Here is a 12053-nt window from a genome sequence, read left to right as displayed (position 1 = left end):
GGCTCCTGTTCCTAAGGAGTTGCTTTAAAGTACAGCGTGTCTCCTTGGATATCCTTTTTTTTCCTTTAAGGTCTTTAGTTTGAGAGAGGGTGAATGAAGAAAATTTGGAAAGGTTATTTCAACCCCACAAATCGAAACTGGATTTTAGGCCACCAAGTGAAAAAAGAAAGAAAGAAAAAATGTTAGGACTAGGCAACGATTTTTGCCAATTCTCCCTGCAGTTATTTTTCTTCTTCTTTGTGTAGTTTCTTTCTCTGGATCTTTACTGACATTTTCTACAACAGAAGTCTTGATTAATGCCAGATGTATAGCAAGCGTATGAAATTCATTGCTGTACTCGCCACTGCAGATCAATAAATACCCATGTTTTATTTTCCAAATGCTGCCTTCCACTACTCCTAAAACACCCTTCAGTTTAACAACTTGAATACATTTATGCAATTTAGGGTTGTATCACTGTCATGGTGGTAAATCAGCACTTTTATATTCTTACCTAGAGGGGTTGGCTTCTGTTCACTTCTGGCTTCTGGGTTTTGGGGTCACTCTCCCTCCCTCCCTCCCTCCCTCCCTCATTCCAAACTTTTGGAGAAGAGCAGGCTTGGTTGGCATTCACTGTAATTTGTATTTCAGATCTGTTGTCTTCAGTGTGAGGGCTTCTTGTTTGCTTGTTTGTTTTTGTGATAGGCAGCAGGATAGACGTTTTTGTAGATCTGTGTCAGATTGAAACTGTTCCTACAAAGTAATTTTCCATAAAACAATCTTTCAATAAGAATGGTCAAGAGACGTACTACTTCAGGATAGACATTGCCCTGGTTTATTCCAAGTAACTTGCTTTTGGAGAAGCAACAGCAAAAACAAAGTTGGCCAATGAGAGAATTAAGGATCCAGTTTACTGGCTGGATCCAGTTTTCCTGCCCCAGATATATATGATATATCCAGCTATATCCTCCTACAAGGCCCCTTGTATGGTTACTGCTCAGAGTCATTATACCTTGGGTCTACCTGTCGCAAGCCAAAAAATGGCTTATCTTCTGAGTTAGCCAGTAAAACTCAGAGACAAGAGGTGTTAGGAGTCTATTATGTTTATTGCAAAGCAATAAGGTTACAGTCGAAACTTTTCACAAAACTGCAACCCCGCCCAACGTGGGGCAGAGGAATTTATAACATTTCAGACAAAGGATTTCGATTTAACCAATCATACAATTACATCATTGTATATTTAATATTAATCATTACCTCATTTCATATTTAATACGCATGCGCAATAAGCATTGCTAACTAAACTTTGATTCTTACCGTGATCTGTTACATATTGTTAGTTTGAATGCATGGGAACCTGTGTTACGTGTAGATGTAACAATTTATGTTCTAGTTTATGAATTGCTTCTTTGTTATTGACGTATTAGCTGACCTTCTATCCCAGTAGGAACAGCTTCTTGCTGAATCATCAGTTTCTTTAAAGCAACAGGTTACCATAATTCACTAATATAAGCATATTCCAGGATTTATAGGGATTTACATTATCACCTTAATTGGGGCCCTTGGGGCCCCTGCTACATACGGTACCTAATGCTCTTGAGCTGTGCTGCTTTGAATAGGACATCCCAGAATTACAGAAGCCATCCTGGCTTCTGATTATCTCCTTGGATGTTTTGTTTTGGCTTCCACAAAGGCACAGCCCTGAAACACACCTATTTTGGGGTGGGGGGGGGTGAGCATGGCCCTGAAAGATGTGTGTCCCTATTTCTCTATGTTGGAAGGGTATGCTACCTTGAGAGGGGCTATGCACTGATGATTATAGCACATATCTCATGGAACACCAGTGTGCTATTTTTTAATTGTATTTTATTACAATTAGCTCTGCATGTAAGCAGGAGCTGCTGGAATTCACTGTACACAGCAGCTACCACAGAAGTCATTATGAAAACTAGTCCTTACTTTGGGTAATTTTGATGGGTTGTATTCAGTGTAGCACTAAGCAAACTGTTTTGTCAGTGCAAGTATTTCTCCTTGCACATTCTTCCCCTCCTCCCTACAACATATTCCCTAAATCTGTTCTGGGGTTTCCAAGCCTCTGGAGCAGATTTGGGAATGGCATGGGGTGCGTGCAGGGGGAGGAGAGGGAGGAAATTCCATTACACTAGTGCTAATCCTTGCGCAAGAGCAACAATTTAATTGAATATCTAGAGTCTTCAGGTGGCTTTGGTAGTAATCCATTTGTTCCCTGCCTTTTGTCTAAGGCAGTGGTTCCCAACAGGTGGTCCGGGGACCCCCAGGGGTCCGCGAGCTATGCCAGAGGGGTCCGCAAGATGCTATTAGAACAAAAATATATATTAAATATATTTCGTATGATAACAGATTTTTTGTTTTGGCCGCTTCCTGCATGAGCAGAGTCTAGCGCAAAACTAGAATTAGATAGAGGCAGTAGTTCTGCTGTATGCCATTAGGTGGCGCTTTACAAACACTACTGTTTTGCAAAGAGGCAGCGCACGCATTCTACTAATGCTCACCTCCCCAAGATGCTTTGCGCGCGTCGGCTTCATTTGTGCGCTACTGCGCAGGTACCCTCTCTTCTCCATTCCCCTCCCTCCTCCCTGGCGCGCGCTGTCTCTTTGCAAAACAGTACTGTTTGTAAACAAAGCGTTTTTCACGGAAGCTACAGTTCGCGTAGTTAAAAATGGACCGTTGGTTAAAAAGTGGTTCGTTAAAACGACAAAGGCCTACAGATGAAGAGGAAGAACTGTAAAAAACGTATAAATATAAAATATAAAAAGACTCTTAATTTGGCTCTCACTTTTTAATTTTAGGATTAGGAATTAATGGGGGTCCTTGTCACAATAGCGACTCGATGAGGGGTCCTCGAGAAAATTTTGTTGGGAACCCCTGGTCTAAGGAACTCAGGGCAACATAAAAGGTTCTCTCTTGCAACAGCCATGTGGAGTAGGTAGCACTGAGATAATGACTCTTCCAATGTTAGAGGTGCTCTTAGTGGAGACCTGGGAGAGGAGCTTTTCAATCCAGATACCCATATAATGGGACTCCTTTTCCAGAAAGATCCAGTCAGCAATTTCTCTCATGATTTTGAGATGGTCTGTTAAGACTGCTTTATTTTGCCCGACTTTGGCTCCCTGTTGTGCTGATTGTGATTTTCTTGTGTTGACCTTATTTTAATGAATCTGTGTCATGCTCTCTTATTTTTATTGTTAGATTTCGGTACTTTGCAATATGACCTAGCTGCTACAGAGCCTTAACTACCTATATATCTACCTACCACACAGGCTCTGTGATGAGGACTGCAGATCCTCAGCCACGGAGCTGATCTTCAAAACAACTTTTGTTTTTTTAAGAATATTCAAATTATATATATGCAAAATGAAATTTACAAAACACAGAAAACAAAAGAGTTCATAAACAAAATATCACAAATAAAGTAGAAAGAAAAAAAATACAAATAAAAATTTACTTCCTGTTATTTACAACACGCGTTCCTTTATTTATTCTCTTCTTCTTGCTGTTCCTCCTACTCTGATCCAAATCATATTTTCACTTTAAATTTGATTTCTTTTCTCCTTTTAGTTCCTAATCTAAGCATTTCGCTAAATTAATCTCTATAGTCTCTTTCTCCAAATAATCCTGAACATACTTCCATTCATCTATTAATCTCTGCCTCGGAACGTGTCTAATTATTGCCGTTAATTTTGCCATTTTTAAATATTCGATTAACTTCTCCTGCCATTCTTGGATCGTTGGTAAACTGGCCCCTTTCCATTTTGATGCGACCAATACCTTTGCCGCTGCACAAGCGTACAGCAGGATGTTCACTCTGTCTTTTGGAATGTCCGGTGGGGTCATGCTTAAGAGGAAAGTTTCGGGGGTCTTTTTAAATGTGCATTTTAATATTTTTTTAATTTTTCATATATCTGATTCCAGAATTCCGCCACTTTAGGGCATGTCACCAACAATGATAGTAGCTCCCGATTTTGTCCTGACATTTCCAACATTTCCCCTCCCCTGTTTTATAATATTTCGCGATCTTATCTGGGGTCCTATGCCATCTGTAGAACATTTTTAAGATATTCTCTTTGATTGTTGTGCAAGCTGTAAATTTGGCGTCGAATTTCCATAATTTATCCCACTGGTTTGTCGTAATTGGTCTGCCAATGTCTGCCGCCCATCTTATCATGGTATTTTTTGTGAGTTCATCTTTTAGCTCCCAGTCCAATAAAAATCTATAAATTTTCCCAAGTGTTTTTTCCCCATTATCTAATATGATTTCTTCTAATTTGGATTTTTCTTTAGGGAACCCAATTTCCTTGTGTATCTTAAAAATGCTCTGTACCTGGCCATAATGAAGCCAGCTCGAGCAATGTATTTTGATTGCTTCATATGATTTTAAATTGAGTTGATCCTTATCTCTTACCAATAAGTCTCGGTATGAGGGCCATTTGTCATGTATTGGATATCTGCTCATCGCCGTCATTTCGGTGGGTGATGCCCACCAAGGGCTGTATGTTTCCAGTAACTGTTTGGAATCAAGCCAAATCTGATGCAGGGATTTCTTAATTACATGGTCTCTGAATTCTCTCTGATTACCTCTTTTATCCAGCAAGAGGTAGGCATGCCACCCTTTCGTATGCCTGAATCCCTCTAGTTCTAACAATTCTTGATTATCTAAGGTCAGCCATTCTTTTATCCAGCACCAACCGGCTGCGGCATAATATACAACAACTTTTGGAGTGACCACTGTGAATTTCCTAGCAATTCAGAATGTGGTCACTTGCAATATTATGATTTGCAGGTGCTTTTGCAAGACTACTTCACATGTAAAAACTAAAAGTGCCTCATAGTTCACCAGCCCTGTGTCAGTACAGAATTGGTAACATTATATAGAGTTTAAAGGTTTCTATGAAAGGGTAGGAGCTTTGTGAATTAAATGGAAAATACGCAACACAGTTTAAAGAAATAACTTCATAGTTTAATTCTCTAAATGATGTTTTGCAAAATGTAATGCATTTTGTGAGCTGTAATGTGTGTTTCTCTTGGCTCTGCAGTGCAAAATGTGTGGCTTACACAAACTGGTGGTAACTTAAAATGGTACAGACAAATGACTCTGAAAATGTATTTGTTTTGGTGCCTGGTAGCTGTTCTGTTCAGTGTTAGTTCTGATATATTTATATTTGGGTATTTTTGTGGCAGCAGGTATTTTGTGACTTCACTATGCCAACTTTCCTCAGAAAGCTGATTTGTCTGAACCCGGAGCCGAAGGAGTGCCAAAGCTAATATAGTTGGAAAGCAAATGGCAAGAACTGACTTATCTGTGGCATTTTCTTACACGTGCTTCTTAAAATGACATGTGGTACTTGTTCTCAGTGAAGCTGTAGTTACAGAATAATGAGGTGCTGGCAGCAAGTCCTGGGCTTCCTGGGGCAATTCAACATGGTAAAGATCAGTGCTATTTTTTCTGGAAAAGGAGGTGCCAGAACTCACCACAAACACCTCCCTTGTTCTCTTATAATGACAATGGCGCCCACCTGAAAGGTGTGGGAACTCCATTCCGTCGAGTTCCGGCTGAAAAAAAGTCCTGGTTAAAGAGATATTCTGATAATTCCCAATAAAAAATGGAGGACACAATTGCTGGGGCTCTAGCACAGAGTTTGTTCCCCGCACTGGGGGTGGCTGGGAACAGAGTCACGATCAGATAAAGTTCACCTTCTCCATTGCCCTTCAAGGATCTTGAGCAGGCATAGGCAACCTTGGCTCTCCAGATGTTTTGGAACTACAACTCCCATGATCCCTAACCACTGGCCCTGTTAGCTAGGGAGTTGTAGTTCCAAAACATCTGGAGAGCCAAGGTTGCCTATGCCTGATCTTGAGTCTTCCCCAGAGACATTTAGCTATTGAAGCTGCGGTCATTGCTACTCTTTCCACTTTCGTGTCAGCTGGGTTTCTTAGTTGGGGTAACATTAAAGCAATTGTCACTCTCAGAGTTTCCGGCTCTACCCTTGGACCCAGTTGGCAGTGGCCACAATGCTCCATCACCAATTGCACCATACCCTAGCAGAACCCTCTAGGTTCCCTTTCTTTCTCCTTCTGTTGCTTTCTCTGTTTACTACACCTTTCTACCTTTCCCCCTCCCTCCACTGCTCATCTTAACGCCCTTTCATGCTTAACTCCTTCACTGGCCTGTGCCTGAGGCCACCAACATCCCATCCATCTTGTTTTGATTTCTCCTGCAGTGCCTTGAACTGTCACTGAGGCCCCTTCACTTGCTGTTTCCCAACCTTGTGGTCCACAGTCCTTTCATAATAATGAAAAATCTTAATCTGATGGCTGGACAAGTAAATCTCCCCCCTGCACGCATACACACTTTGGCTGAGAACATCAGATGCATTTAGCATTTAGCGATAGATCTTGTTGCTAGTCTGTAAGTGCCCTCTGTTGGCCAATGCTGAAATATCTACCGGTACTTTAGATCTATTAAATCCATCTTATTGTTATGGCTCCTGGGCACCTGATATTGATATTACCGGTAGTCCTACACAAAACCTGCTGTCAGGCTCAGAAAGAACATGAAATCTGGTACATAATAAGCACTGGTAACTACAGAACACGCCACTGTGCTCCGAGACCTTTTTATTTGCTTTTGGAACTATTTGGAAATAATAAGTGAGAAATAGGCATAAAGGACCAAAGTAATAACTTTATGGAAGTATCTAGATCAGGGTGGCTCAACTTTTCATACCAAGCGAGCCACAAGAGTAAAAAAAAAGGGGGGGATAAAGGACCCCTGGACAGTAAAGTCCAGTCAAAGGCGACTATGGGGTTGTGGCACTGATCTTGCTTTCCGGCTGAGGGAGCCGACGTTTGTCCACAGCTTTCCGGGTCATGTGGCCAGCATTACTAAACCATTTCTGGTGCAACGGGACATTGTGATGAAAACCAGAGCACAAAGAAACACTATTTACCTTCCCGCTGCAGGAGTACCTATTTATCTACTTGTACTGGCGTGCTTTTGAACTCCTAGGTTGGCAGGAGCTGGGACCAAGCAATGGGAGCTCTCTTCATCGTGGGGATTTGAACTGCCGACCTTCTGATTGGCAAGCCCAAGAGGCTCAGTGGTTTAGACCACAGCACCACCTGCGTCAGCATGGAACCTACGGACTGCACATTGCTTTGTTGCGTGGGGGTGATGGGGGGAAGCTGGACCAAAATTTAAAGCCCTCTCCCAGCCCTTGTGCTAGCTTCCCAAAACTGGCTAAGTGAGGTACTGGCAGGGTCCTAGAGGCCTCCCACCTTCTTCCCAAAGCTGGAAAACAGCTAAATAGGCTTTGGAAAGGAGGCAGGACGACTCTAAGACCATGTCACTTACCTGGCTTTGAGAAGACTAAAGGGGTCTGTGTGTTTCAAATGTTCTTGAGGGCTGCCAAAAAAGGCATTGAGTGCTGCGTGTTAGACCACCTGATTTAGACTGTGCTCCGAATGCAAATTCTTCATTTTTAATGGAGTGTTCTTGTTTTGTGTATATATTCATTAATTTAATACATTAACACCCTGTGGGTGTAGGGCGGTATATGAATTTAATTATAAATAATAAATAAATAAAAGAATTAACACCCCATGATTCTGAATTTAGCAAATAGGTCACAGTGTGGGTTACTAAAAACTAAAACATCAAATGCAAACAAATGGGGGGGGGGACTGCAGGAAGCCCTTTATTGCTATTCTGAACCAGGATGTAAGTTGCAGTTCAGCCTCCCCAAGCTTGCCACTCTCCAAAAGTTCTGGATTACAGCTTGCATCATATGATGGGGCTAATGGAAGTTGTAGTCCATAAGATCCAGAGGGCACCAGGTTGGGGGATCCTGTTTTGGGCCAACAAACCTAAGTCAGGGGAAAAGAATTGTTTTCTTCTACAGCTGAAGATGCACGAACTGCAGTTTTAAAAGTGTCTGCTTTGGGGCCAGCAGAACGAAAAGTACAAAGTTAAATCTGGTTGTATTTGGTGCCTTCCTTGTGTATATAAATAGCTTATCTGGATTAAAGCAAATTCCAATGGCCTTTAAATGCAGCACATCACTTTTTAATGGATAGTAGCAGTGCTTTTTTCGGGGGGGGGATGATGATGCAGGGGTACACAATACCCCTAAAAATTTTGTGAATTTAAGTTTGGCCTCATTGAGGGGCAGTATTTCCATATGAGTAGGAAAATGAGAGTACCCCTAAACATTTTATAGGGGGGAAAAGCACTGGATAATGGTATTCACAGTCATTGGTCCTGATGGAGAAGGAAAAAAAGTTGTCTAAATGACATAGCCACCACTACAATAGTGCAGCGAGGGACTGGTCAGGTATTTTGCGTTGCTAGTTTTCTTGAGATTAGTTCTCTGTCTTGAAGTTCCTCAAATGGGTGGCATTTTAGGAAACTCAAGCAAGCCTCCCAAAACATGGTACTTATTTAAATATGTCTGTTTCATTGGTCGTTTACAAAAGCATACTGCTTATAACCTATTTTCCTTAAATGAAAAACTGGGGTCTTTGAACAAAAATGTGGCTTTTGAATCTTTTATTGCTTGACTTATAAAATAAACTAGATTTGTAGGTTTTCCCCTTCAACTATATTGCCATCCAAATCTTTTGGGGGACAGAACAGTTTCTATGTGCAGCAATATGTCCTTTCTATCTGATTGATCTTTCCCATTATGTAGCTTCTCTTCTCTTCCTATACAAGAGCTCCCTCTGCTTGAGAATGGTAGAGTAGTTATAGCAAATGCATTCTTCATTTTATCCCCTGAATATTTGTATGCTTCGATTCTGCTCTTAATTAGATTTGTTATTATTTTATTTTTGAAGAGGTTAGATGATTGCTGACTCACCTCAGAGCTAATAGAATTTGGCTTCCACATCCCTTTACTGTCTTTTTATTCTGAAATAAGAACTATAAATGGGGAATTTTTTGTTGCAATTAGGTTCTTGAAAAACCATGCTAAAGGAAAGGTGCTGTTGCTTATTATACCTTGGTCTTTCCACCTAATAAAAGAACCACTCCCTGTTTGTCTCTGTCACATTGGTGAATGTCTGTGTCTACTGTTGGGTGGCTTGATTTGATCCCCCAAAATTTTATCTGTTTGCCATGTGTCCTTTCTAGTGGAGATGACAATGTACAGTATTTTAGAATATCTGAGTAGCCTTGCCTGCCATGTTTTTCTTCCAGTTCTTCTTCTTCTTTTTAGCCATATCCACATTTCCTCGTTGAAATGCATGGCCTCTGACACTAGTCTACGCACTCTTTCTCCCCTCCCTTCGTGACATGTGACATTCTTATTATCATTTGGCAAACCTCGTCATTTTGCTCCTTTTCCTTCTAGGATTTTTCAACTCTGTGGCCCAAATTTTGCTTATTTTTCAGGACCCCTTAGATCCAACCAAGGCAGCATTTGTGGTCAGTTCACTGGTGCCAAATGGAGTGGCTGAGCGTGGTGGCGAACTCTTCCCTGGTGACCGTCTGGTCTTCGTAAATGACATGTGTTTGCACAATACTACTCTGGCAGAAGCTGTAGAGGTGTTGAAATCTGTGCCACCAGGAAAAGTTCACCTTGGGATCTGTAAACCTTTGATGGTAAGGGTTGGTCATCTTATGTTATGTAACCTCCCAAATTCAGCAAAACAAGTTTGAGTGGAGTTTCCTATGTGCAACCCAGCTGGGGCTTGCAAGAAGCAAACCACGCCTGACCTTCTAAGTTCTTTGAGCATGGCATATCTTATGAAACGGTGTGCTGAAGGGCAAAAAAGCATTTTTCTTTGATATTCTTGGAGTATCCATTACTGGCATAATGTTCACTCTCTGGTGATCAAATAAACCATGATACGAATGAACATCCTGCACCTGCATGCAGCCACTTTGCTCCTCCATTTGCACCAGCACAAAATGGAGCTAGGAAGTCATAGTTTGCCATAGATTTCCATTACATCCAAACTGAGAAACTGTGAGTAATAGCTTCCAAACCAGCCAGGATATGGAGCCAGCTTTAAGCCATGGCTTGTTCCAATCGCCCTTTCCCAGCTTGGATGTAATGGAAAGATATGTGATACAATGGAAGGATAAAGTGCACATTGGTACAAAAAGGTTGACCTACACACCTACACACACACACACACACACACACACACACACACAGTTCTGGACTGTGAACTGGTGGTAAATGACCAGGGAAGATCAGTGAAAAGGTTGGCCCAGTGTGCTATAGCTGTGAAAAAGGCAAAATCAGTGTTAGGGATCCTTAGGAAATAAAATTGTCTATTATACAAATCTGTTGTCTGATTGTACTTGGCACTGTGTAAAGTTCTGATTGCTGCACCTCCAAAAGGATATTGCAAAGCTTGAAAAGGTTCAGAAAAGGGCAACCAAAATGAACACAGAGCTTAGACCTATGAGGACAGGTTACATTATTTGGGGCTTTTTAGAAAAAAGGGTGATAAGCACCTAGGAACTTAAGAAGTTGCCTTATATCGAGTCAGCTCATTGGTCTCTCTAGTTCAGTGCTGACTCAGCAACCCACCAGAATTCATCCCAACTCTGCCTGGAGGTTGAATCTAGGACTTTCTGTGTGCAAAGCAGACGCTCTCCCCCTAAGCTGCAGCCCTTCTTGAACATCTTGGCTACCATTTTCTACAGTTCCCCCCCCCCCAAGACTAGTACTGGGAAGTGTTACAAATGCCAGAAAATAGATAGTAATTTGATAGGCTATCAAATTAATACAGCTCTTTGAATACCAGTTGTACATCACAATATAAATAAATAAGGTGACTGCCTCTGCTCTCGTGTCCTGCTTGCGGACTTCCCATAGGCATCTAGTTGGCCACTGTGAGAAGAGGATGCTGGACCAAATGGGCCTTTGGGGGCTCTTATCATTTAAATGTGGCCAATGTCAGTATATGCATATTGTTTATTGGTTACTTACTGGCTTTATTGTTCTGAGTACATCTTCTATCTTCTTCATCCATATGGCTGCTTATAAAGGCTCTGATATGATTGGTTCTGGATTTGATGCTTTTTAACATGCTGCACCTTATTATATAAGCTAGATATAGGAAACAAGTAATATGTATGTGTGTATAAGAATACAGAAAAATATAGTGGAATGTGAGGAAAACTGCAAAAACAAACAAACCAATAAGCCAAGCATATGGGCATGGTATCCAAACCCTTATGTTGCAGTAATTTTATTTATTCTACTTTGGTTTATTGCTTTCAGTAAGTTACTACATAAATAAAGTTAGGAAAAACAGCAGGGCGGTTTCTAAGCTCATCATCATCTATGATTTTCACTGGCCTAAGCAAAACATATTTACATAGCTTTAACTTTTTAATTAAGCGTTTTAAAAGTTTGTAATGTAGTCAAGTGGTCCTGGAATAACTGATGTTGTAGACTGCTCAAGCTAAATACTGATGGACCTTGTCAGTCCCCTGGATAGGAGACCAACAAGAGCCCAGGTATAAACAGGATATTTAAAATTTTACAATAAAATTAGTACTCTGTACTTTTCTTATGACTTGTGTCTCTTGAGTTTACTTTATGCATTCCTTCCGGGTTACTTTTCAGCTCTGCCCCTCTGCAAGCTAGTTTCTTGCCATTCTCTTTCTCAAAAAGTTTGGCCATTTATATTTTCCTGATTAGTGTCTTATTTTTTTAAAGGCAGGAAATAATCAGCAAGGGACCTCTTCCACTGTCGATCGCAAGGGTATTGCCAAAAGTTTTGTATTTCAAGAACCAATCAATGATGTGGATTCATCAATATGCCTTAAAGCTCCAGAGGTATTTATTGACTGTTTCTTTCGTTAAATTTAAAGTAGTGGTGCATAGAGATTTATATTTTTTATAAAAAAAAATATTGTAGGGAGCAGGAAATGTTTCCTGATTCCATCAGGAATTGAACATTTTCTCTTCAACTGTACACATCCCTAAATAATCCACTCAGATCATTTCCACTATTCCAGAGCAAGCAATTTTGGGGATGCAAATTTTACTGTGAGGTAAATTGAATTGCCTTGTGCT

General features: G+C 40.8%; 1 protein-coding gene across 14 annotated transcripts in view; it reads left to right on the top strand.

The window, feature by feature from the left end:
• Positions 1 to 12053, top strand: part of PATJ (PATJ crumbs cell polarity complex component) — a 157958-nt gene that overhangs the window by 37657 nt on the left and 108248 nt on the right. For all 14 annotated transcript variants that reach the window (XM_035122724.3, XM_088673962.1, XM_035122728.3 and 11 more), the window contains 2 exons: positions 9407 to 9616; positions 11694 to 11813. In XM_035122724.3, coding sequence (XP_034978615.3) covers positions 9407 to 9616; positions 11694 to 11813 — 330 coding nt within the window. The remainder of the gene's footprint in view (positions 1 to 9406; positions 9617 to 11693; positions 11814 to 12053) is intronic.

Source organism: Zootoca vivipara, chromosome 7 (genome assembly GCF_965207765.1).
Source record: "Zootoca vivipara chromosome 7, rZooViv2.hap1.1, whole genome shotgun sequence".
NCBI classification, from domain to species: Eukaryota; Metazoa; Chordata; class Lepidosauria; order Squamata; family Lacertidae; genus Zootoca; species Zootoca vivipara.
This window is presented reverse-complemented; position numbering and strand designations above follow the sequence as displayed.